Source organism: Ornithodoros turicata, chromosome 6 (genome assembly GCF_037126465.1).
Source record: "Ornithodoros turicata isolate Travis chromosome 6, ASM3712646v1, whole genome shotgun sequence".
NCBI lineage: Eukaryota > Metazoa > Arthropoda > Arachnida > Ixodida > Argasidae > Ornithodoros > Ornithodoros turicata.
This window is the reverse complement of record NC_088206.1, coordinates 21,402,839-21,429,455: the sequence shown is the minus strand read 5'-3', so window position 1 is coordinate 21,429,455 and position 26,617 is coordinate 21,402,839. Positions and strand designations below refer to the sequence as shown.

The 26,617-nt window shown below is 43.2% G+C and overlaps 2 protein-coding genes across 5 annotated transcripts in view; one reads left to right on the top strand and one right to left on the bottom strand.

Annotated features, from left to right (window-relative positions):
- Positions 1 to 1,924: 1,924 nt before the first annotated feature.
- On the top strand, positions 1,925 to 26,607 carry LOC135396404 (DNA replication licensing factor mcm2-like). Of its 2 annotated transcripts, XM_064627358.1 has the most exons (19): positions 1,925 to 2,030; positions 2,908 to 3,118; positions 4,260 to 4,429; positions 5,265 to 5,353; positions 6,595 to 6,769; positions 6,847 to 7,066; positions 8,232 to 8,439; positions 9,449 to 9,583; positions 9,665 to 9,856; positions 9,942 to 10,035; positions 10,749 to 10,999; positions 11,081 to 11,245; positions 11,816 to 11,890; positions 12,326 to 12,412; positions 13,084 to 13,242; positions 13,333 to 13,515; positions 13,608 to 13,763; positions 15,404 to 15,515; positions 26,432 to 26,607. In XM_064627358.1, exons 2-18 carry the CDS (start codon positions 2,919 to 2,921, stop codon positions 15,512 to 15,514), a joined length of 2,670 nt encoding a protein of 889 aa, XP_064483428.1. In that variant the 5' UTR covers positions 1,925 to 2,030; positions 2,908 to 2,918; the 3' UTR covers position 15,515; positions 26,432 to 26,607. The 2 variants fall into 2 exon arrangements, with proteins under 2 accessions (XP_064483428.1, XP_064483427.1); XM_064627357.1 differs by lacking the exon at positions 26,432 to 26,607 and having other exon boundaries at positions 15,404 to 15,619.
- LOC135396402 (glutamate receptor-interacting protein 1-like) overlaps positions 15,517 to 26,617 on the bottom strand; it is a 161,205-nt gene continuing 150,104 nt past the window's right edge. For 2 of the 3 annotated variants that reach the window (XM_064627355.1, XM_064627353.1), the window contains exons 11-19: positions 26,422 to 26,617; positions 24,605 to 24,822; positions 24,330 to 24,545; positions 23,987 to 24,131; positions 22,612 to 22,757; positions 21,846 to 21,880; positions 21,599 to 21,764; positions 20,686 to 21,290; positions 15,517 to 19,399 (exon numbers count right to left, since the gene is read on the bottom strand). In XM_064627355.1, the coding sequence (XP_064483425.1) occupies positions 19,145 to 19,399; positions 20,686 to 21,290; positions 21,599 to 21,764; positions 21,846 to 21,880; positions 22,612 to 22,757; positions 23,987 to 24,131; positions 24,330 to 24,545; positions 24,605 to 24,822; positions 26,422 to 26,617 (1,982 nt within the window). In that variant the 3' untranslated portion in view covers positions 15,517 to 19,144. The remainder of the gene's footprint in view (positions 19,400 to 20,685; positions 21,291 to 21,598; positions 21,765 to 21,845; positions 21,881 to 22,611; positions 22,758 to 23,986; positions 24,132 to 24,329; positions 24,546 to 24,604; positions 24,823 to 26,421) is intronic. The other variant, XM_064627354.1, reaches the window with a different exon arrangement.

The following is a 26,617-nucleotide window of genomic DNA, read 5'->3' as shown; positions in this document are numbered from 1 at the left end:
GCGTAAATCGAGATGTTTTTTTTTTTTCTTTCTTTTTCGGTAGGACTCCGGGAAATGTCTTCTCATAGCATGGGGCATCCAATTTTGGGAACCGTCCGCCTTAGTTCGAGCAAGACTATTGGATCTTCTCGAGTGGGTGGTCCTTCTGTGAACACATATAAATTCAGGAAGAGAAAAAGGAAAATCTATAAGAACCGAGAAACGACGCCGCAAGGAAAAAATTGGCTCTCAACAACTCGCGAGGTCCAGAAACTCTGCACAGTGGCAGCTAGAGTACCCCAAGAACACTCGCGATCCTCAGAACGTCCTCAAAGTGTCATCGCGTCCTCGTCCGTGATGCGATGTCCGGAGAAGATCCAGAGAGTGTCATCATGGGATCTTCCAGTGATAGTCATTTGCGTACGTCCTACGGCCGTCAGCCGGAGGACATATATATAGGAGAAGTACATTTGTTTAATACTACGTTGTGCATTTCAATGCCTCCATCCATTAATTAGTCTTCCAGTTTGTTTGTCGTAACCAAATTCAACCGTACCAGCAGTGATCATGTATAAAGTACGAAAAATGCTACAAAGAGAAAATACAAAAATATACAGGGGTACAAATACAAATTGAATGATATCAATGAATACTCCATGCACTGGATTTAATGTGCGATAAAATATAGCTTGCTAGGTCTTTCATTGTGATCTTGTTGTCATTAACATCCGAGCAAGGTCCCTGACGGGATGCTACACGAAGCATTTCCGTGTAAGATACGGAAAAGAGATGGCATATTACAGCGCGTGCTTGACTTTCGATGGATGTTTGAAATCAACTAAGTAAGAAACACGAACGTTACCTTGGTTGTAACCTAATAATCCAAGGAATTCGTCACTGCAGTGTTACTTATACATGAAATTTAATTAAACTTAGGTACCTCACCCTTCGTTTTGACTGAGATGCTAGGAGGACCCTGGAAGTCGCGGAAAAGGCGTGTTAGCTTAACTCAATTGGTAGAGCCCTGGACTGACAATCCTACAGCTGGCTAACCTTTTCAGTGACTTTCATCTTTCAAGCAATATATAGTATATATGTCTTATCTGCGAAAGGAAATGCCAGTGCCGCATATTTCTTTCAAAGTGGACTGCCTTAGACGTAGTGGCACAGGACCTTCTATATTTTTGCTGTTGATACCGCGGCACCTATTCTTCGTCATCGAAAGCAACCGAAGGGGAGAAACTGAAAATAACAAGCTGGTGGCCGAGATTGAAAAACTGAAAAAAAAAAAAAAAAAGAGCGTTCGTTTCTACTGTAAACGTCTACTCTCTTCTAAATGAGAGAAATGAAAGAGATTCACTCTAGCTACATGCAGAAGAACGCGATCCTATGCTCCTGAGACTATCCAATTTTTGTCCCAGATGTTGTCCCTAGGATCATCTCTGGAGTCTCATTCTACCACTTTTCTAACAAATTGAGGATCCTTTGAGGATATTCCCAGGACGTCAGTTCTGTCCCACAGGTGACATCCTCAGGATGAGTGAGGGATCTCAACGTGTTCTTGGGGACGTGGTGCACGAGTGTAAAAACTGCCTGTATAAGTTCTATTTCTATTCTGAGGGCCTCATGCGTATTTCTGATGGTCTCATTTACCTGGAACTATTAACATGCGCTAGACTATCACGCACTATCCGAGTGGCTCGAGACTAACATCTCCATTTTTTTCTTTTACAAATAAATCAATCAATCAATCACGCACTAGCAGACGTCCTGCCTTGCCGCAATAAATCGAGAAATCCTGTATCGTTTTCTGTGAGAATGCGCCTAAATCCTGCCTGTGTACTTCGTGTTCAGTCTTGTGCCTCACTTTCTTCTCACTCTCAACGAAATGTTACCAATGTTACCACCTTCGAGATAGCCCCGCTTGACGCAGCGGATGGCGGATGTAGGCGCTGCAGCCGTTGCACTCATTTCCTCCAAACGACGGGCACATATTACTGCGCCGTAACTTTCCCGCGCTTTTCGTAGTGCCTTGTGGTGTGCAACAAGTGGTGAGCCAAACTTTTCTTTTTCTGTCAAATGAAGTGAGCAGAATCACCTACACAGTATCGTATGTGCAAGGAACGGCGGATTTCGTTTCTCTTACATGGCTGTTGCCTGTTGACGATTACTCTGTAAAAGTAACTGTTGTGACTTTGTTTCTTTGTCCCTTTAAGTCGCGGACCTTTAAACTTACGACCTCAACTATAGATAGTACTACTTACTACCACCTACTGTATTAGAATTTCGTGATGAAGTTCTCTTTTGTTGGAAACCGCCTTTGTGAGTTTCAACGAAGCGAGATGCTGAGATGAATATACCGAGAGACTGAATTGCTGTTCGTGTTGCTTTTCTGCATTTCATTAACCGTTAGAAAGCTGATCCGTTTGGAAAAGGATAGTTTGCCATACTGAATGTGGTAACCGAAAAAAAACTTCATTTTAGTTTTATTGGATAATATTGCACAAAAGATGCGCTCAAACATACAGGGAAAAGGAAACAAAGCAGAATAGAAAGACATTCACAAAAATGAGATTTTCTTTTGAAATCTTGGCAATTTAAGGCAAAGAAACAGAGAGAAAGGAAATATCCTACCTGGTTGATAACTAAAATGCACATTTGAGACTGAGGTTAGGTCAGGGTACTTGATGCGTACAACACACAATATTAAAGATGGAAGATGGAAGTCACTGAAAAGGTTAGCCAGCTGTTGGACTCGAACCCACATCTTCTGGATTACCAGTCCAGGGCTCTACCACACCAGCACAATATTAGTCGAGCACAAAAGACTGAGCGTGGGTCGACCCAGGTGGACATTTCGATTCAGAACTTGGTTACTTCTTGGTATGGTGAGCTCATGGAGGGTAATCAAACTATTTTCGTTTGCAGGAATTTAGGTGATGTCTCAGAGTCGGAGCTCTATGAATGATGAGGTGTCTTCGCCTCGTGATCCAGTCACATCTTCTCCTGGTCGAGAACTTCCTCCCTTTGAGGATGAATCGGAACTTATTGGAGGAGCAGGAAACGATGAGGAGGATGCTCATCCAGTCGAGGAGCAAGAAGAGGATGGGGAAGAACTGTTTGGGGACAATATGGAGGAGTAAGACCATTGATGATTGTTTAACTGCGATTTATTGCCACAAACATTGCAAGATGGCCAGTTTGACTGTTGAACACTTCTGCATGCAAGCATCGTTGGTCACGATATTGACTGGGACTACTGGATGAGTGCACATTTGTAGTATCTCTTATGAATTAGGCTACCTAAGAAAATTTTACCACATCTTGCTTTCCCCCAGGAGTGAATTTGACTGTCAGTGGTGGTACACAAACAAGAAAAATAGTCTACAAAAAATATCTAGCTTTGTTTGAGCAGCTTAACATAAAGGTAACTGAAGTCTCGTTACGCACTCATGACTTAATGGTCCTAATATGACTTTTTATTACGTATTTTAAATATTGTTAAGTACGAGATAGCGGCAGTAAGGGGGAGACGTAGCAAGATGTAAATAACTGGAAAAAACAATAGTGCACCAGACACCGTACTTAAGAACCTGAATGCTTGTGCCCCAAAAGTGATGATGATGATCATCAATGATAATGAGGGTGCCCGTTCTGTCTCACAAAATTATATTTAAGAGTGAAACAGTTACCGGATGGCTCTCTGGTTATCTGAGAAGCAGATCATGTGCCATGGTCATTCAGTACAGACTGAAATTTATTCCGGAATACCACAGGGATCAGTGTTTTGTGATTACTATTTCCCATTTTTATTAATGATGTACGTATGTGAAGCTGTACCAGATTTACCTGCGTCTATTTGATTAACCAACAACTGCATTGGTTACCGTCGCACTGGTTCATATGATGACAGTGTCGTAGCCAGAAAAATAAATTGGGAGGGGCGCTATGCGGACTTCACATGGGAGAGGATTTCACCCTCGTTTCCTTCTCCCAAATGCATTACCAAAGGTACGATTTGGAGGGGGGGGGGGGTGCAAGCCCCTGAAACTCCCTTTTGGCTATGCCACCGTATGATGATCGTATTGTGATCTCACTTGCTCTAGACAAGATTGAATGTTGATTTAGTGAATGGCAAATGTATATATGCTTTTATATTATGTGATATAATTTTTGTATTCAGTTTTTTTACATTGTGTCCCACTTTTATTTGTGCCCCAATACAGGCTTGTGATATGTAAAAAAATTAAATTAAATAAATGGTGCTCGTTCTCTTTCAGCGACTACCGTGCCATCCCAGCCCTGGATACATACGACAGGCGTTTACTGGATGACTCAGACTTCAGTGCTATGTCAGAGACGGACAGGCGGGCAGCTGAAGATGAACTGCGAAGACGGGATCGTGAAGAGGGCCGTGTTCCTGGACGCATGCGAAGGGGTCTCATTTTTGGTGAGGTCATTTTTCTCGAAGCACTGTGGAGCTGAATTGACACATGAAAGAAGGCCAAGAGCAAGTGATGACGTTTATGATAGAAGTTTGTGCACGGGGAGCATGAACAGATGATCCTCGTTTTCTGTCCAGAAGATCCACCACACCATTTTTTTTTATGATTAGAGAGTGTTAGTATAGTGCTATGAGGAGCCTGGTTGGCTACTGACTACCGGGTGAGATGCCTCACGTTGCGGCACATTGGTATATACTGGTGGCCAGCTCATTTATGCCCCCTGTGGAAGGCGTGCTTGCAATTTTATGGCAAGTTCATGCTTAAATTAATGCAACAATGGCATTAATAATGTTCTAATAATGGAATAAAAAGCTCATGGTAACTGCAATTTCCTGGACAGAACAAAGTTTTATTTTACTTGTGTGCCGCAAGAACGCAGAAGCGATAATCACTGGAAGCTACACATCACAGAGTACAACTTGTTTTACACGTGCTAGTGCAATAAGACTGATCATTTTGAATAACTGAGTGCCAAACCAGATAATCGCGAGGGGGAAATGCACACACGTACCAAAATTCTCATTTGGATTTTACTGGTAATGCTCTAGTCCTGAGAGGTGTCAGCTTGCATGGCAGAGTTGGAGCGTGGTAGCCAGTGTCGATTTTACCGGTAGGAGTGGTAGAGGGTTCAGATATATTGCCTCCAGTCTGTCGCCCGGTAGCCGTGGTAGTCCGGTATCTCTCGTGCCTGTGCATTGCCGTGATGATGTCAATAATGGCTCTACTGGTAGCCCATGACTGCTACACTAAAGGAAAAATGGGAAATTTTCAATTGCACAGATGAGAGCAGTGAAGGCGAAGAACGTCCTCAACGTCGAAGACGCCTGGCAGAACGAGCTGCGGAAGGTGCATTCTCTGAAGACGAGGAGGTCAGTCGCAGTGCACTCATTTTCTGAACCCGACCCATTTTATCATTCAGATTAATGTGTACTGGCTTCGGTGGGTCAGTCAGTAAAATTTCTTCCTACTGACCCCAAGGTTGTGGGTTCGTAACCTGGATGAGCGCCAGCAATCTGATAACATGGTAAAAGATGCTAAGGCAATGTCGTTCTCTGCAGGGGAAGTGTAATGTGGTGCGTCATGTGCCGATATTTTGGCATTTTTCGGATTCACGATATTGGATCTGGCAGATAGCAGGCGCATTACACTTGCGTACATGTGAAGAGAAAAGTGGAAGGTATTTTCCCAATGTGTGCAATGAGCTGTTCAGATAAATGTGCAGTCGTTGTTCGATGAGGAGAAAGCAGCGACAAGATGTTGATAAAGTGACTACCTGGACCCAGTGCAAAGTGTCGCACGCTTTCTTATGATATTGGGACTCGCTGTGCAAAATGTTTCGATTAAATTCGCATTCAGTTGTTTATTATTGAATTTTGTAGCCAGAGTTTTTGCTGTTAAGCTGATAAGTTTTGCTGTTAAGATGTTAAGTTTTGCTGTTGTGATGTCACCGTCAGTAGCTTATAGTTTTTCTTCCACCAAGAAATCCAGCTATGAATTTCAGACAAGGCTTGTTCACTACATTGTACTGTATCTCAAAACAGCCATCAGTCACATTTACCTTGGTCCCACCCCTTTGGGATGCCTTTTGTCACTGTGACACCATAACCAGATGTGAAGATGCAGTTTGTTTTGCCTGATTATCTAGGAATCTGACTAGGACTCTAGGAATCTAGGACACTCCCTCGATGAAATTTTGCGTGTGGCATCTATGCGTGACTTCTCGAGCCTCAAAATCAGTCAACGGCTCCAGACAGTCACTTTAAAAAAATAAATCGTAGTTAAATTAGGGATAATTTTGTGCCCAGGTGTAAAAACACATGAATGCTCAACATTTTGTTACTTCATCGTGAGTAAACCACTTAACATGCCCACTACGTGCCTGGTTCCACCGTCAAACGCTAAATTGCACAGCAGCATAAGGTAATGTATGGGTCATATGAAAGACCCATACAGTTCATTCAACCGGAGGCCATTGTTATATACTTTAAAATGCTATATGCAGTACTGCTGCTATGCTATACTACTACACATATATGCACTGCTACATACTTTGTTTATTTGTTACATTATTTTCTGAACATAATTTCACACTCTTTTTTTCGATGCATAGATGGTTGAAAGTATTGAGAACCTAGAAGACATGAAAGGACACACAGTGAGAGAGTGGGTGGCTCAGGTGGGGCCCAAAACTGAGATCTATAATCGCTTCAAGAACTTCCTCAGGACGTTCGTTGATGAGCGTGGGCACAACATCTACAAAGAAAAAATCCGCCAGATGTGCGAGGGTAAGTATCCGTTCAGCCTCTCTCACGGTTGTCCTGCTGATAGCAGATCGAGTCTACAATTGAATCTTGTCTTGCAGAAAACAAGCAGAGTTTGGAAGTGAACTATAATATGCTTGCTCAGGCAGAACAGGTCTTGGCATACTTCCTTCCCGAGGCTCCCGTCGAGATGCTGTTGATATTTGATGAAGCTGCAAAAGATGTTGTGCTCAGCATGTTTCCTCAGTATGAGCGCATCACTAAAGAGATCCATGTGCGCATTACAGATTTGCCTCTTATTGAAGAAATCAGAAGTCTTAGGTATGGTAATCCTATTTATAGTTGGTGTGTGGGTGGCTAGTGCATAAACGAGCTGTTGCTTGGGTAGAGGGTGATACTGTCTGTATCGCTGCAGCTTATCCTTATGGCCTTATGTTATCGGGTGTTATGTTTCCTGAAAAATGGGGTAAAAATCGGGCTTTATTTCGGAAGCTGTAAAAACGGTAAAATCGTACGATATTGGGTGGAAAAGCATTTTTTTGTGTGGAGAATAAACAAAGAGCTTACCATATTTTAGACAAACACGAGTGCCTGTTTGGTGGCTGAATTGGCACTTTGCCAAGTTTAACTCCAAAACGCAAGGTACTACTTATTGTGCTTGCAGAGGGGGGAATATGTTTATTCAGAAAAAAAGAAAGGAAAGGTTCTTGGAAAAGCAGAGTTCTTGGTTATCTTAGGTCGGAGCAGAAGAAGGAACCTGTAGACATAGGGGGGCTGTGTTTTTCAAATGCCAGGGGTCACGAAGTTGGTTCCTGACTTTCATTACATTCCCACTGTCATACTCTCCCTGATTCTTAACTGGCTGCGTAAGACTGAAAGCTAATCGCCATTGTAGCACGCTAACACATGTTGAACGTGTCATTGGCTTCGTGTGAGAGGGCATGTTGATAGGTGATGTAGCATAAATTGCAGAGGCTGTCTGAATAATTAAGTCACACGCAACACAATGCCTAAGCAAACCTAAATTACGGAGGTTGAGTCTGTCAACTGCAGTCTTTCAGATAGGTGACATGTTGGGTGGCGCAAAAAGGTTGATTGTTGACTTGTGCAGTAATGGAAGCTTATCAACTGAGAAGTATAAATTTTTAGTGTTTAAGCAAAATACAATGTACCAGCACAGTCTTCTAATGTGACTGCAGTGATTAACACTACTTACAGTGACAGGTACTGTCTAAGTACTGAGACTGATCTGCATGGCTGACTTTCCAGCTTTTGAAGCTTTCAGTTAAACTGCGCTTAGAGGTGATAAACAGAGCAGGTTTGAGGATATGCGAAAGAGGATATTATTCACTGCATCTCAGGTAGTTTGCTTCCCATGTACAAGACGTGAACCAGTCAAAATCAAACAGGCTTGACAGGTGTAGCCCCTGCATCTCATTGTGGGTTCGTTCATGTGTGTGACGCTCCATGCAATCTTCTCATTCAGGCAACTGCACTTGAACCAGCTGGTACGCACATCAGGGGTAGTCACTGGAACGACGGGAGTCCTGCCTCAACTGTCACTCGTCAAGTATGACTGCATGAAGTGCAACTACGTCCTGGGACCTTTTGTGCAGTCGCAGAACCAAGAAGTTAAGCCGGGCTCCTGTCCAGAATGTCAGAGTACTGGGCCCTTTACAATCAACATGGAAGAGGTTAGGAAAGTTCATTTTTTATTTGCTTTATGAATTTGATGTTGTTTTTGCTCCTGAAATTAACTGGATTACACACTACTACTCTGTATTACGACAGTCTAGTAGTGCAGCTGTCACGATTAAAGGGACAGTCACCTTCGTCCCTATAGTCCCTATGGAAACTATGATGGCATTTTACTCCTCGTTGATCCCTGACCATGGTACTGAAAATCCTGCGCTAATTACTGGTGTAGTTTTTGTGCAATTTGGTGAAACACACTGCAAGAGCGGATGCTGGATGTTGATCGTATGGCAGAATTCCCTCTCTGGAAAAACCGGAAAGCATCATACCAAAACTGACTAATAATGTCATGTCCTTGACAAAGGTGAACTGCCTGAGCAGGGGTCGTCTGGAAGGTGCCGAGCAGATGAGCTTGGAAATAATCATCTGCGAAGCCAGTCGGCTGTGTGCTGCCCTCTGATTGGTGTAGTATGTTACCTGATGTCCTTGCCGTTGGAACTTCCCCAGCTGCAGAGGCGATGCTAACCTATAAAGCTTGTTTATTTAATATCTATGCACTTTTCTCGAGAGAAAATTGGCCAAAATGACTGTCGAACAATGCCAGAAGTTGTGGTACATACTTGCTTCATACACACGTTTCCTGAGGCAAATGTCACTTTAAGTCCCATTGAGCAACTTGTACTGATCCACAACAGTGCACTGTATGCATTGTGGCTGGTCTCTAAGGTAGAGGTAGAATAATCCCTCACAGGGCTCTGTGTCCTCTTGTATTTTATCTTCATGTTTCCTGCCCAATTGATTCGTAAATGTGGGCCAATTAGAATAAATAAATTTTACTACTGTCACAAGTTAGTACAATAGTTGCCCAATCTCTCAAGGTTATTTGTGCTCACACGCTTGCTGGATGACATCATCGAGCAAGTGCTAATGGTGGACACGCTTATTTCTACACCACGTCTTTAACCAAATCGGCTACCTATTTTTAAATAGTAGTTAATTGCTCTCCAGACAATATACCAAAACTACCAGAGAATCACCGTTCAGGAAAGCCCTGGAAGAGTTTCTGCGGGACGTTTACCTCGATCAAAGGATGCGATCCTTCTCGGTGACCTTACTGATTCTTGTAAGCCTGGAGATGAAGTTGTGAGTTCAACTCTTGTTTCCTCTAACAGCATGCTTTGGATATATTGGACATGCTAAAGTGCACACTATTGCTCTCTCCAGGAACTGACTGGTGCGTACACTAACAACTATGATGGCTCGTTGAACACAGCAAACGGTTTTCCTGTTTTTGCTACCGTCATCATGGCAAACCACGTTGTTAAAAAAGACGACAAAGTTGCTGCCAGGCATCTGACTGATGACGATATCAAACAGATCGTTGCCCTTTCAAAAGAAGATAATATTGCTGACAGGGTCAGTGGGCCTAGTTTGCTTGTAGCTAATCACATATTTATTTATTTTCACGCGCGAAAGCTTCATCCCGGTTTACTTTCTGCAGGTCATCGCAAGTATTGGTCCCTCTATTTACGGCCACCAAGAAATTAAGAGGGCCATAGCGCTGTCCCTGTTTGGAGGCGAGCCAAAGAATCCTGGTGAGGAACTAAGAGAAATCCCATTATCTTAGAGCGACTGTAATGCAGGAAATTTGTGTATTCGATAGCCTGAGCCTTCAGTACTCTTACGTCACAATTTTCGTCCCAATTGCGCTCAGAGTTTTTTAGAAAATTCAAATTGAAAATCACCGGCAACACTGTGTCGAAGTTACCACCAAACGAACATTGCTTGTCAAGTACAGCAGCAAAACTATGTTGCACACGCATAAGACTGGCTGTGGAACAGCTGCGCTCAATTGGCACTTTGCCAAGTTAGTTTTCGGGGTTTTTCTCTGGTTTTACTCTTAGTGACGATCATGCAAATCAGGGGGTAAAAACGGGTGTTACCGGCTTTAACCCTAAAACGCGAGGCCCTATGTATTCATCATGAGCAGCAAGCCAGTTGGGAACACATATCACTGTTGCTCGAGAAATTGGGGATTATTTCCCACAAGACGTGGCCTCTCGGTGTTTTACCGCAATTTTGCTTGCAATTCAAAACTATTTAGCGTTCCCTGTCACATGTATAATTTGTGGTGCTGGGTTTACAAGCAACAAGCTGTTAAACTGCAGCTCTGTGCACTGACATAACCTGCCTGTCCGCTGCTTTACGGTACCTTTAAAAAAATTCCTGGAGGATTCACTTTTGTGTAAGTGAACACTTGCATTTGTCTCTGTCAGGCTTGAATTTTTTTCCCTGCTTTTGCCCAAAGGGCAAAAACACAGAGTCAGAGGTGATATCAACATACTCCTCTGTGGGGATCCTGGCACTGCAAAATCCCAGTTCCTGAAGTACACCCAACAGATTGCTCCACGGGCCGTGTTTGCAACTGGCCAGGGTGCATCGGCTGTCGGTCTGACTGCCTATGTCCAGAGAAGCCCCGTCACGAGGGAATGGACTCTGGAAGCAGGAGCTTTGGTCCTGGCTGATAAGGGGGTCTGTCTGATTGATGAGTTTGACAAGGTGTGTACTACATCCTTGGTGGCTTTCTATTGAGTACGGTCAGTTATCTTGCTGTGTGTAACGAGAGAAATTTAACCCCAGATGAACGATGCGGACCGTACAAGTATTCACGAAGCCATGGAGCAACAGAGCATTTCTATTTCCAAGGCCGGTATTGTGACCTCACTGCAAGCACGATGTGCAGTCATAGCCGCAGCCAATCCAATAGGTGGCCGATATGATCCGTCGATGACATTCTCGGACAATGTATGTGTGTAGCATCTACAATATTGAATTTGGTGGATTTGGGTGGTCATTATTGAGCGCAGTGTCTTGCCAGATTGAGAGCAAGGGGGTCAGCATAACCACTCTGTGTCTAAATTCTGAACAGTCGCCGACCAAGGAGCTTGGAGTCTTGGAGCCGTAGAATGAGCATTCAGAATTTTTAGTGAATGTCCCCTAAAGTACTTGTAACTGAGAAAACTGTCTGTGTGAGCCTGGTTCACCACATGAGCACGGGACAACGCATCACATGAAGTCTCTGCTTGTGTAGCGTTGTTGTTGTGCATATTCACAAGCGCATTGATGTGGAAGCATCCGAGATATTGTCATTGCATCCGGCCGTTGTCCTGCATGCGTTGTAAATAATGGAGTATCTGGTGAAGAAAGTGAGGATGGTGAATTGTTCATCTCAGTCATTATAGTGCAGCAGATGTAGTTGCTCGAGCTTGGCCACGCACATTCATCATAAATCTTCTGCTTTGGGAGTTGATGAAATTTTTATGATTTCACAGGTGCTATGTTTTCAACTCAAACTTCTTTTTTTATCTCACTCAGGTTGACCTCACTGAACCAATCTTGTCTCGATTTGATGTCCTTTGTGTTGTAAGGGATCAAGTAGACCCAGTGCAGGTGATTTGCTGCCATATGTTTAGAGCCTGAAGTTTTCGGGAAATATTTTTTTCTAAATTCGGGGGGTAAAAATCGGGTAAATAAACATGTGCACTAAATTCATGCAAATTCAGGTGAAAAAAGTTCCAGTGTGCTAAATTCGGGGCGAAATCGGGCTCAGTTACTCAAACTAAATGTAGTGGTTTGGTACAAACGGTGATGTACTAACTGCATTTGCTGCCAAACAAGTAAGTTAGTGCATTCCTACAGACATCCCAGTGAGGGGAATTTGCCGGGTAAAAATCAGGTTTCGCCTTAAAGAGTGAACCTTCAATTCGGGGAAGAATCGGGTCAAACCCTAAAACTTCATGCTGTACATATGTTCCTTACTTTTCCACCTTGAACTTATTGCTTTACCCACTGTGACCCAGAACATAATTATTGCTGCCATTCTAGGATGAAAAGCTAGCAAAGTTTGTTGTAAGCAGTCACATGCGCCATCATCCTGATGCCAGTAAAGAAACTGAAGAAATAATGGAGGAGGTACGAATAGCCACAATATTTTTGCAAATTGCATCCTGAAGCATTTGTGAGATAGCTATGGGAAGCTTGCAGTGCATCTCTATACTTTCAGGTTTTTGAAGCTCTGTACGAGCGATAATTCTTAAGTGGATTTTCTAGTCACACAGTTCAAAAATTTTGTGAGCTGTGGAGTATTGTGAAAAGTTGTCCTGCACAGAGAAGAATGCCTGGTATCTTTCAGTGCTGCTTAGTGCTCTCACAATAGTATCGAAAATCTCCAACCAAGGTACAGGAAGAGCATACCTCTTCCTGTACCTCAGTATGAGATTTTCGTTTGTTTTGTTGTTTTTACCCAACCCACCTGTGTCGAAGATGTTCACGTTCGAGACATAAGTATGTACCTTCTCGGGTCAATAATAATGCGAGTAATTGTTTTTGAACAAAATGTTCACTGTTTGCATTTATCAATGTTGACTGCCATCGCAAGGAGCTATACTAGGCTGAACATGGCTGTAGGGCAGCTGTTATTACTTGTGACCTGCGTAGAATGTTTTGTGCTAGAGAAGTGGGGTGCCATATTCGATAGCTCGTCCTGTGCTGTTGTGGTGTTATTTCACTCATTTCGTCGCAATGCACCATATTATCCAGGTTTTGTGCATCAACGTCTTGCTAACTCTCTTCGTTCATCCCAGGCACGGGATGTTACAGAAGATGACGGACCAGCAAAAATTCCGCAGGACCTGCTGAAAAAATACATCCTGTATGCGAGAGAAAAAGTACACCCAAAGCTGAACCAGATGGATCAAGACAAAGTAGCAAAGATGTACAGCGAGCTAAGAAGAGAGTCTATGGTATGTTATTGGAAATTGGTTGGTTTCCTCAGAGGCCCTTGCTTATTACTGCCAGCAGCATGGTGAAGGTAACCCACCATTTCTGTTCAGGCTACAGGCAGCATCCCGATCACGGTGAGGCACATAGAGTCCATGATACGTCTAGCGGAAGCACACGCGAGGTTGCATCTACGAGACTACGTGCACGAGGATGATGTCAACATGGCCATCCGCATTATGTTGGAGAGCTTCATCAACACACAGAAATATAGTGTGATGCGGTCCATGTCTAAGGTAAACATTGTTAATGTGTTCAGCATGTACTCTTTAACACACACCTTTCTTGTGCTGAAATAGTGAAATCTGTTGTACATTTCTTTTTTCAGACTTTCCAGAGGTACTTGGCGTATAAAAAAGACAACAACGAGCTGTTGTTGTTTGTGCTCAAGCAGCTGGTTCAAGAACAGTTGAACTTTGTAAGGAATCGCTATGGATCAGAGCCAGATGTTATTGAAATTCAAGAGAAGGATCTCCAGGAAAAGGTCTGTTTAGTCCAGCAATTTGTGATTATAGTGGATCTGTTATACTTTGAGATGTTAGCCTGCTTGTTGAAGCTTCCACAAAGTAGCAATTTGAATGTTTTCAAGTTTTAATAATGAAACCTCTTGTAAGGCTACACCAAGAGAACTGGTTACATTTTTGAATACATTACAACAGCACCGTCATTATATGAATTCTTTATAATAATGTGTGGTCAAGACTACCCTAAATGGGGTTGCTGAAACAGGTTGCAATTCCTAGGAATTTTTAAAGAAATGTAGTAGTAATTTGTTAATGAAAAAATGGCTAGGAAGCAAGCGAGCTGGTGAAGATGACGCATAATGTAAAACCCCGAGACTAGGGAACACGAAAGGACAGACACAACACGAAGTCTCAAACACAGCTGAAAACAATTTGTTGTTGCTTTTCTCATTGTAAGTTTTATTTATTTTGTTGCATTTGTAAGTTTTTCTCACTAAAGGAGCAGCGCAAAACCATAAAAACAGTTTGCTTTCCATTGTGGTGAAATGTCCTAACACGACACAACATTCTTGCACAAGAAATACGAGATTATCTTACCTGCAGAGGTGGTGTTCAATGCCCATGCATGCGAAGTGTGCTTTGGTTTTTGCTTTGTAACGTTCACATCACAAGTAATGAGTGTATCCATCAGAAGGCGACAGGATATGAATGCAGTAGTGTGTGCATGCACACACACAATATAGTACGTGTGGCGGCACTATCGCAAACTATTTGTCTCTGCCACTAGCCACTAGCGCCAAAGCGCGCGACGAGTACAACGTCCTGAGCTCAGTCGAGCTCTGGTTTCCCTTCTGAGCAGTTGCCTACAGTGTCTGTCTTTTCGCAACAGATGTAACCTCGGGTTCAAGAGTCACCCTTGCAAGTGTGCCGTTTTCAGGGTAGCGTTTTAGAAATGCTGATTATCATGATAGTTATAGGCATTGGTAGCAGTGGTTTTAACTGGTAGTTCAACTTTCAGCTTTATTTATCAACATTGTCACAGCACATTTACAAGCGGGGGACTGTAGGGTAGACTCTGTGGATGAGAGTTCACTGCTCTTTGAAGCAGCTACCATTTTGTTCTTTTTCTTTTTTGGCATTGGAATTGGTGTGACAGTGATGCTTGTTGCTAGATCCTTAGCCCAAGCAATGTAACTCATGAACCCTCGTGTTTCTGGTTTTCTGTTTGTTCCAAATTGTGTAGCAAAATTGGGTTTTATATTTTAAAGGCTATAGGGCATCATTATATGTGAAGGAACCAATTTTTTTGGTGAACAATAAAAAAAAATGCTTCTCGTAGATGAGATGAACATGAGATGGCGGGCTTCAGTGCTGAAGTGCGAAGCGTTTAGCATTCTCCATATTGGTGGCTGAGTTTCGACTTTGGCGAGTTCCGTTTTTGGGGTTTTTTCCGGTTTTACCCTGAGTGACGAAGATGCTAATTGGGGATAATAACCCTAAAGCACAAGGCTCTATGGATTAACAAAGTGGAACGGTGCTGTTATTGATTTTGCTGCAACTGATCATTGCATTTTTGATAACTTTGGTTTGATAGCCAAAGCTATGAAACATAAGCATACATATGCGTATGCTAATTCGTTCTCTTCTGATTACTGTACAGGCAAACCAGCTTAGCATCAAAAACTTGGGTCCCTTCTTCCAGAGCAACATCTTCAGAGCCCACCACTTCAGCCACGATGCTCGAAGAAAAATGATTGTCATGGCATTCTAAGGTATTATCTCAGTAACACTCGTTTTTATTTCTTTGACTGTACATACATTTGCAACATTTTCATTTCTTCTCTTTCAATAAACAACTGTACAACTACGAATCCAAGCTCATAGGCTGTGCACATTTTATCCCTGAGAAAAAGGCACTTTGTGAAAAGTTGCACACATTTATTAATGTGCTCACTGTACATAGTGAGTAAAGGGAAGGTCACTGAATGATAAATAAGCCAGAAGGTACAAGAGACATGGGCACTTATGAGCAAAGGCTGTAGCAGTAGTCTCAAAGCCGCATTTTGTGACCTCCAGTGGGAGATTCTTCGAGAGGAGCGTGCAGGCCACATTCACTTTTGCTTTTGACTGAGGGAAAACTGATTATGGTAGCCTATTTGACATCTTTAATGCGCCAGCACTCAAAATTGAGTTTTGTAGTTGCAATATGTTGTGTCATGAACAGTTAACTGTATCTGCACATGCTCTTTCACAAGGCTTTCCAATGTCAAGCTACTCAAGTAAAGCTGTAACACAGGAATCATTAGGGAAGAGATCTTGATGATGGTAAGGGTGCTGTATAGGGATTTCTAAACAGAGGTATAAAAGGTCTTGGAATACTGAACCGAACGTTTCATATACTACCACAGTCATGTCCCATTTATCCAGGCTGCTCATCTTCTCCATCTTACAAATGCATTAAAAAATCAAAATAAATGTGTATTACACAAACTGTACACTAGTAGGGCTTTTACAAGTAGTAAATGTACTGGTTCGCTTCAGAAAATACACTTTTTGATTAAACCGTATATGTACATACACTTGTTTGGTTGAGGTTGGTGCCATACCTGGGTAAATTACTTCTAGAATGTAATTAAATTACATTACTCATTACTCCAGTTAGAATTAAATTAAATTACATTATTCATTACTGCAACTGAAATGTAATGACATTACAATGTCATTACTTTGAAATTATTGGCATACATACATGTTCCCGAGTTTTGTGGAAGGCACAAGGGACAAAAACACAAAAGTTGTCGAAACTTGCCTTCCCCAATATTCGAGGAAATGTATGCTGACAATGTAACAACGGTTAGCTTGTACTCTTCTATTTGTCTCTTCTACATGTCAGGCTGGTGTGCCACGTATGACGTATCGTTCCACAATGTAGAGACGAAGGTGACACAAAGTATCACGACAACAGGGAGATTGTCTAAACAATGATTCTCAAAGGCTACAAACCGTTGACCTGAAGAACGTTTGTTTGTGGGTGCCCTAACTAAGGCAACTGGCTCGTCGAAGGGAACTGACGTTCCCAGTGCCGATTGAGTGCGTCACCGTTCATAGGGGGTGTTAGAGTTCTTTTAACCCGCGGGTCCCCAACTCTCTCTGCCAAGTGCAAACACAGAACACACACTCAATTCTTTTGTAAAAAGTAATGAGTAATGCCATTAAAATTACTGCCCAAATGTAATTAAATTACATTACAAATTACATAATGTAAAAAGTAATGCATTACATTACAAATTACCAGGAAAAGTAATTCATTACAGTAATTTCATTAGAGTAATGATATTACTACCCAGGTACGGTTGGTGCACACATCTAAGAAAGTTATCTGCTCGGGCATGTGTCCTGTTCAAAGACAAAATAACACACAAAAGATAGATATCGGGCATATTTCAGTGCAAGGACACAATGGCATACAGGGATCCTATCTGTGTGTGTATGGGAGGGGGGGGGGGGGTTAGCATACAAAGTGCCAATGTTATGGCAGCACAATGCTAAAGGCAAATGGGTTGCTCCTCTGAAAAAAATTTATTGAAGACGTACATGGAGACTAGTTTGACATGCATTTTAAATATCGGTTGTGGAAATTATAAAATTTATCACAATGTCAATTTTTTTTTATGATGAATCTCTTGGAAGGTGTTCCACGGTACTGGTCAGTAATGGAGTGGCTTCTTGTCCATCACATTTGAGACTCTGCAATGAGTCACACCCTTTGTTGTTTGTGCAGTTTAGGTCAGTGGCTTGGACAATATCACAAAATGGCTAGAAAACATGCAGTGGTCTTTCTCAATATTTTTTTCCCTCGGATATGGGTAATGTGCTGTATAACTACATGGAAATTCGAGCGTTCTGAGGTATTTTATAGACAAAGTGAGTTCTGGATAAGCAGGACATGACCTGTACTTCCACATTCATAAGACATACTTGCTTGCAGGGCAGCAGGGCAAGCAGGCCCTGGTCGTAGAAGCTGCAAAACTTCTGTATTAGAGGCGAGCCATTCATAACCTGAAATGTCACTGCAAAACGTGAATAATTTTCTTTCAAAGCACCACGCAATGTCAGCATCATGCCATTTTTGTTTTCAGCGCTAGATCATAGCCTAGACATTCTCTTAGATGTTTTGATACTTGCCTTAAACAGGTATTTGGGTACATGAATGGGCCCATTACATTTCTGACATGGTGTAACCGCAAACATGTGACAAGGCTTAGCGAGACATGACGTGTATGTGCTGTCAGCGCATCAAGCCCTCATTGAGAGCGACTCGCTTTAGTTCCAACTCTGCTTTATTCAAACAAATCTTCAGTCCCTTTCGAGTTCAAAATAACTGGATTGCACAGTACTAACATCAGCTATGGCGTTGGAGTGTATAAGTCGCCGACCGTTTTTTCGCACCCCGATTTTTCGGACATGCTCGATTATTCGGACTCGTTCGAGGAACGGTCACGGGTCCCATAGAGTTGATGTATAAGAACGACCAAAATTTAGGACGCCGTGCAACCCGGTCCCTCGATATTTCGGACTCTGTCTACCCAACCAGCGAACTTCTCTCTTGGGGTGACAGAAAATATTGGTATCATCCGAAATTCGTATCAAAAGAAATCAGCCAACTAAAATATTGAGGCAAAAAAATCAGCAATTATTGTTCATTTTCCATTACTCTGAGTCGAAGAGGTCTGTCGTAACACTTTGCGTCTTCGTTTTTGGCCAACCTCTTGATTCAAAAGGCCCAGCACGTGCTGTCCGCCCGCGAGTCGCGTTGACAGCGCTGTAAAGCGAGCTTCACCTAAAGCACGCATGCGTTAGGTGAAGCCGACTTGCGGACTTGATGACGGCGGTGCCTGGGAGTGTACAGTGACGAAATGTCGCTTCGGGAAATAGAAGCCGGTGTTATCAGGCAGAGCTGGAACCGCGTTAGGAGAGCATCGACAAATTTTTCCAGCCTACTAGTATTTAGTAAAGTTTATTTTGAAGCGAAATTCGTTTTTTCCGGACTGCTCGATTATTCGGACTGTTGGGCGATCCCCGCCGAGTCCGACAAAGCGGACGGCGACTGTACCATCCTACCCTACGCATGTTTCTTGATCTCAAGATTAATTAAATGAGCAGACTGCTACTCATGAATGCAACACAACTGGAAGTGGTAGATTGTGGTTTCCAAACACATGTGCTACACATAGTATATTCTATTATGTACATGCAAGAGCTAGTGAGAAATTCCACACAAACGTCACTATGAAACTGTTAGCTCATCATGTGTAGATCAAAATACAACAGAGAAGTTCCAAGAAGCAGTGCTATTAACTTGTAAGGTGAAGCTGTATGTACACTAAACTGTGTGACACTCTCACAAAGTCTTTGTAAGCACTTGCGAATTCCTATGTGTGCCTTGGGGCGAAGAGCAATCTTCACGATCGTTGTCATCGATCCAGGGATGAAGTCCAGTGTCATGGCTTGGGGTGCTTCGATCAAACGTTTCATGGATCCTGAACATGTTTGTGTATGCTGGTCTGCTCACAATAAGCTCGATGGAGTCCCCAGACGAAGCAATGAGAGGCACTGTGAGGCAGCAGTCGAAGTCGTGTGTTTTTGTGTCGTTTACCTGTAACAGATATAGTTGCTATGGATATATACGAGGTGCGGTGGTATAAAAAAGTTCAGAGACTAGGCGTATTGGAAGGCAAGTATCTCCTTTGTTTAAGTTTAAGCTATTATCACCCTCAAAGAAGTCTCCTTGTGCACTGATATACCGCTCCCAGCACTTTTCCCACTTACAGAAAGCTCCTCGGAAGTCCTGTTCTTGGAGCATGTCCAGCATCGATTTTGCGATTCACGCTTGACCTCGTTCACAGTTTCAAAATGGCGACCCTTCAGCCTAAGCTTCAGCATTGAGAAGACGAAGAAGTCACAGGGGACCGAATTCGGAAAGTAGGGCGGGTGAGGAATGCTGATTTTGGGTACTGCGACCCCAAAACTGCAGAGTTTCTAATGCGAGTTTCTGTTTGGGGTTCAGGATCCTTGGCACAAATTTTGGCGCAATGCGGCGCATGCCTAAAACAGATGTGAGGATTCCCTGCACTGTGCCATATGACACATCGACAATATCGGCAATGTCCTAAATGGTTTTTCTGTTGTCCTTGTGCACAAGATCCCTTATCACATCGACATTTTGGGGGTTGTGCTCGTGCATGGCCTCTCTGGCACCTCCTCGTCTTCCAACAATGTTCTGCCTCTCTTGAAGCATGAGTGCCACTCAAGACATCTCGCACAACTCATTGCAATATGCCTGCTGGATTATCTGAAATGTCTGTTGCAGATTTGCCGAGTTTGATGCAGAATCTGATGTTTGCTCTCCGCTCCAGTTCGCAGTCCATACTGAAATCTCGATGGCTTGTGTACACAAAAACGTGTGTAGGACATCAGCCAATATTCAAAAATGGATGTTACTCGGCATGAGAACAAAGTAAGGTCATTGACATCAACTAGTATGTGCTTGTCCCTGTGGTGCCATCTCTCATTGTACCACAGAACTAGTCTCGGAACTTTTTGATCACACCTCGTATTTGGTTGTTGTTTGGTTTCCTATGTGTTGCACAACGTTAGCAGCTTATGTCATTGTTATGCAGCACTCCTCGTAATGCTCTCTGTGATCACCTGGTACAAGTACGTACCAGGTGCACAGGGTATTTGAGAATGAAGTTATAATGCACAGAACGCAAAGACCAGAACACGAAAATGTTTATATGAAATTGGTACACATGCTTTTATATTTGTGTCGTATTTAAGTGATTTACACTTGATCCACAGGATCCAATCAGCAAAAAATTGGTCTTGCAGACCAGGTACACTGGTTGCTTACAAATTTGACAGGATAGAATTGTTCCCTACCTGCAGTATTCTGTCATATGGCTTAAGCATTCCACCAAGATCTGCTGGACCTCCAGGCCGTATCCTGTTAACAAAAACACCCCTCTCGTAGAGCCCATCAGAAACGCTGAAGCCAAAATCTTCATATACTGTATCCTTGAAGAGTGTCACCCTATGGACCTCTATAGGAAGTGGCAATTGCCTTCTGTAAGATGCCATTGCACAATCTTCTACCTGGCTGTCATATGGTGACAGAGTAAAAGGCTGGTACTCGCAATCTGTTGATGCGTTGCCCTGGTCTGGTTGTGTTTGAAACCCAAAAGGTGCATACTGCAATTCTTTATTATCCTCCGCTTGGTTAGAAGCGTGAGGAATCGGATTCACGGACTGCTGGCTTCCCATGATACTGCGTTCGATCTGACGAAGCAGCTTGGACTGTCCACATGTCTCCAGATCCTCCAGGACCTTAGACCAATCTTGATCACTTTCAGAAGGTGGAGGGACAGGGGTCGATGAGGATTCAGTCTGACTGCGGTGTGCCCAGACATCTTTTTCCCAGCGTGCCAGGTCCTCGGGGAGGTTTGGTACAGCTTGTGTTGTCGACACATGTGAGCTTGTTGATGGTTCTGTAAAGTTAGGCTACGGTTATTCTTGCATGACTTCACTGAATGCTGGTACACAATTTGAGGTTGTACTACGGGGAATAGACTCCCTGCCAATCTCTCTGTGCTTGTGTCTTCTATGTACCACATTAATAGAATCTGCATTCTCTCCTGCTCATAAGTTCAAGCATGACTTCAGACATTACTTCTGTTGTACCAGAGAATCTGTGCATGTGCATAGAGGTTGAAATGGTCTGTTTGATTAGATTCTTAAGCGTGTGTTTTAATCCTGCAAAAGAGAAAATGGGTAAGGTTAGAAGGTCAAGGTACACCTGTGTCATCATTAGCTGCTTGGTTGGCCACAGCAGGAAGTTTGTTCTGTGCAGATCCATTGCCAGACATTCCTTCTAAGCCACCATAGCTATCCCATGACTCCACAGCACTATCCACGCTGGGTATGGGAGTGCCATACATGCTAAGGAAGTTTGTTGGCTCAGGCTGAAAAAATATTGACATGTGTTGACATTGACTCGCCACAGTAGCATTGTGTTAACGAGAATATCAGAATGAAATGTTTACCTCTTTTGGTCTTTCGATCTTGCTAGGATCTAACCCTGAAAAACATTCATTGCTGTCATATTACGTACCTCTCACAAAGAACCTTCATCATAAAGAATTATGCACCAAGGTAGAGTGATCCACTAGCGTAGTCTGTGTGGTGGTGGCTTATCTTCCCACTTTCCGTTAGTTTGTGCTTCGCAGATATCATCCATTGCGGATACAATCAATGAACGTTCTCTTCCACAAGGGCTTATCCACAGAACTGTCCAGCGGATGACAAAAAACAACCAATCCTCCCAGATTTAAGACTACGTTGACACATTCTTTTTACAAGCTTCTGCAGCTAAATGGGGACAAAAACTGTCCAGCACAAGAAATGCAGGAACGTTTTGGAAACCAGCTTTCATTGTCTTCCAAAAGTGGTTGTCATCCTTGCACACATTCCCTTTAATGCCAGATATGGCCTGAATGTGCTGATATCAGCAGGTAACACCTTGATAGCATGTGCTAACCTGACTGCAGTTGCCAACTGAAGCACACTCTATTGGAATATTAAAACTTTGCCATTCTCGACTAAATGCTTCTGTGTGTGTGCATAATGTGACATATACCTCCCCCATTCAGCATACTGGCATCATACTTTTCCTGACGTGCTGCAACAACATGAATGAGAAAAGTTTCTCACGGAACCTCTGGGTGTATGATGGGAGAGACCAACCAACCAGTTTCATAAGCTTGAAAAATTGGGCTCTCTTGAATCCATGAGAGATCATGCTTTTCTCACCATGGTCAATGGTAGTTTTTGAAATCTTCAGCGTCACCACATCCCCAGAATTTTGGAGCAAGAGAATTGCTTCACTGAGTGGCTTTCCTCTAAGGCTCTGTCCGTTGATAGCGAGAATTCTGTCTCCAACGTGCAGTGCGCCGGTCCTGAAATTAATTTGGCCATATGTCTAAAGTACCTTAGAAACTTCAACAAGTTTTAAATTAAAAAGAACCTAACAAAGTATGTGGATTGATGCCACACCTCTGCCAAGTGTTGAGACCAGACGTGGGACACAGCAAGTTTTGATTTAATGAATTGTCATCGAAGAATGAGACTGTCAGCAGGCACTTGAATGTATGAGGTTTCTGGCAAATAGGATAAATTTCCCCAAAACAAGCGTTTTCATGGGAATGGCACAAAGAGTACATAGTTCCTGTAGTTTTCTTGTTTTTCTTAACACTAAAACACAGTTGTACTCAACGATGACTACATGGAACCCATACAAAGGAAATGAAAATGGTGTTCCATGGCACCATGGAATACGGTTGAAAATTTTGCTGATGCTTTGCTGCAAATTTCTGAAGCTGTTGCTAAGTTGCTTTCTTGCATTGTATAGTTCCCTTGTAGTTTCTTGTTGTTATGGGCCTATGCTATCAACGTAAAGTGTGGGCATTTGTCCTAGATTGCAAGCACTGGATCAAGAGTATTGGTCATGGGGGAAGGGTGGTAGAACCAATAGTGTTCCTGGTACAAAATATGCACACCAGGACAGATGCCGTCTCCAGTACTCAAAAAAAATCTTTAAACAATTTTTGCTCTATCCTCTCGAACTGTTATCATGAACAGCGCGAAGAAGGACAGAACATAAGGATGAATACAGGACGAGGCGCTACTATCAACTGAACTTTATTGAACTTTATTTATTATCACTTATGTCATCACTTTTCAAGTCTTGCCCTCGTTTACTCAGCATCAGCTTTAACCAATTGATTGAAAGGCTTCGCGCTTCTCAATTTCCAGAGCATCTGATATCGGGTATATGTGAAAGAATTTCTAAACGGGTTTAGACCGGTGGAAGATCTGAGAGCAACGACACAGAACTAAAAAAGTAATAAAAAAATAGCCGTGCCTATAAAAATAAACCTGCTATGTTTAAAAACTGTTACGTGCCCACAATAAAGTTTAGTTGATAGTAGCGCCTCGTCCGGCGTTAATCTCTCATCCCGTTCTTCTTCGTGCTTTTCATAATGAATGTTACTCAACTAGCCCAACTCTCAATATTGTTATAGTAGAGATTGCAGTGGTGTGCTAAGATTTGTGCTCCAACTTAGTGACCACAGTTCAACTATAGTGGAATATAAATTAGTTTTCTTGATGGTCCGTTTACACATACCTTTCGGCTAGTCCGCCATCAGTGAGACCCGAAATCACGATGGGATCAAATGGTTCTTCTGTGCCAGAAATTGTGATTCCAAGCGGACCTCCGTGCCTCGCCAGTTCAACAGTAAACACGACAGTTCCTGTTGCATCTGGCTCTTCTGAAAGATACGCGTGTGGGAGTTGAAACCTCAGGCCATCCTTTAAGCAAAACAGGATAACCACAGCACAGCCGGCATTACTGTGACACATGTATGTCTTTTTATCCAAACATCGGTGTATGCAAATTAGTAAGAAACAAAACGCCTGGAACACATTGCCTCTTTTCTCAACGGACCAAATAAATGAGGAGGCCTTACCACAAAAAGCTTCGTCCTTCCGTATCCTGAGCTTGACCACCTCCTCACATCCTTGCAGGATTTCTGCAGCGTCTTCAATAGTGCAATTATCCATTCTGACTGAATCAATGGCCAGCAGACGATCTCCTGGTTGCAGAGTGCCGGTCCTGTGTGCGACACTTCCCCGTTTGATGTCTGATATCAAGAGAGGTTCTCCTGGGCGGCGATTTTTAGGTGCTACAAATAATTACAGACACTGAGTGGAAAATAGCATTGCTCACAGGCTTCCTACGTACACGTGATTGTAATTCCGAGTCCAGGCCCCTTCTTTGCCAGTTTGACAGTGAATGTGCCACTGCTTGGTATCACAGACTCTGCAACATCAAACTCGATGTCGAGAACTACGCGTGGCCTAGATTGCTGGATGAGTCTGGTGACTTCTTCAACGGCCATTCCTTCTGTGCTGTGGCAGTTGACGGCCAGCACACGGTCTCCCACTTGAACAACTCCTGTCCTGAAAAATGAACCACATCTTTCATGTTGATAAGCACTAGTGCAGTGGCCAGCATTCCTCAGAGGTGCAACAGTGTTAAATTCACTTTACAGTGCAGTAGCGTTAATTCAAACTCGAAAGGGACCAAAAGTTTGCACGAATAAAGCGGAGCTGGAACTAAAGGGAGCTGCTCTGAATGAGTGCTTGATGCGCTGGCAGCTCGTATTAGTTGCATCGGAGATGCATCACGGCTCGCTAGGCCTTGCCACACGCTTGTGGTCACACAATGCCGGAAAATTATGCCAAATCAATTTGAGGAAATATCAGCCGTCATCCACGCCTTTTTTGTTGGCTATGTCGTCGTCTGGAAGATTCTTCCCATTAAAACAGCGAGACTCACTTAACTGCATGGCCGACCAAGCGGATTCGTTTTCTAGCCTCTCTTTCCATAACTATCGGGCACGGAATAAGAAGACTAGGAGATGAAACTTCACTCTCTCCCGCGACCAGAGAATGCACGAGGAGCGCGCGCTCCGCGCCCCAGTACACAGTGCCATCTGTTGCACGCCGCCGCCGAATTTGCGAAGCATGCGGTCACGTGATACTGTCGCTTGTCCGGCGGCGTGATTAAAACACGTGAATTAAATGCTAGAAAAGAAGGAGATGATGAAACGCTTTCGCGATTATCGTGCTCCCGTCGTCTGCTCAACAGAACAGAGATACGAGAGAATGAAATTGTTTTCCGTTGATTACGCTAAACAAGAAGCGCTATGTAGTTGACATGCGTGACCTTTATTGCCAATACAAACATCGTTCACGTTCATTAGTTTGCCTTCATCCGTAGAGGCTGCCGTACGACTCGCAAAAATCACTGCTTTCCCCATAGCTTTCCATGCAAAAGCGCAGAATGGAAGACAGCGCCGCCGTGCCATCTGTCGCGTAAAGTCAGCAACTGCCTTTTTTCTCTCCCCCAACGTGACAGTCTCTGGTTGCGCGCCAGCGCTTGCTTCTATGGGCAGTGTCATCTCCTAGTCTTCTTACTCCGTGCTATCGAGTGGTCTTATAAGTAATAAGTGAACTTGGTGTTTAATAAGTAAACGTGTCCCTGACATGCCTGCAGCACGCTGATTGCCGTGAGGCCGGATAATCTCATTCAAATAAATCATTGCACTCGTCTATGTGTTTGAATTACTGGGCGTTTTCCCCCATTCAAATACACATGACTAGGACGGGACCCAAGCAGTTCCAATTATCCGAAAGTTCGAATTAACGGGGTTCTCTACACGTTTCTACATAACTGTGCAGGTTGTGGTGCACAGTATTGGGTCGTCCTTGAAGTTGTGCTGACAGGATCACTGGTTTTATCAAATGTACAGATGTATCACAAATGTATCACAAGTACAGAGCCATTGCACTAGAGAATGTGCAGACTCACAATGGTGCACAAAAATTATTACTATTTTTTTTACATATATATGGCTCATAGCCATAACATGGCTATGAGCCTGTGTGCGCTGTGAACCCAATACAGGTAGAGGCGCACTGGCTATTGGAAACAGTGGAAGAAATACCAGAGTACCAGTGTGGCACAAAAATGTAATTCCTGAAATTTAGGCTTACTGCTCAGCAGGGCCCCTGGCATCTATGCTGTTGACAACTGGAGGCGATGAAACAAGCTCCGTTGTGAAAGTCGATCCTTGGAGGGCAAAGCCGAAACCCTTATGATCAGCATAGATGATTACTTGGGTTGCTTCAACATGGCTGAGCTGGCTAGCAGCACTGCATGGTGGGATGCCGTAGGAAGAGGATACCGATG

Coding starts and splice junctions, on each gene's coding strand:
- LOC135396404 (XM_064627358.1), top strand. CDS start 2,919: ATGTCTCAGAGTCGGAGCTCTATGAATGATGAGGTGTCTTCGCCTCGT. Junction 8,440..9,448: donor TTACAATCAACATGGAAGAG/GTTAGGAAAGTT, acceptor ATTGCTCTCCAG/ACAATATACCAAAACTACCA. Junction 9,584..9,664: donor GTAAGCCTGGAGATGAAGTT/GTGAGTTCAACT, acceptor TGCTCTCTCCAG/GAACTGACTGGTGCGTACAC.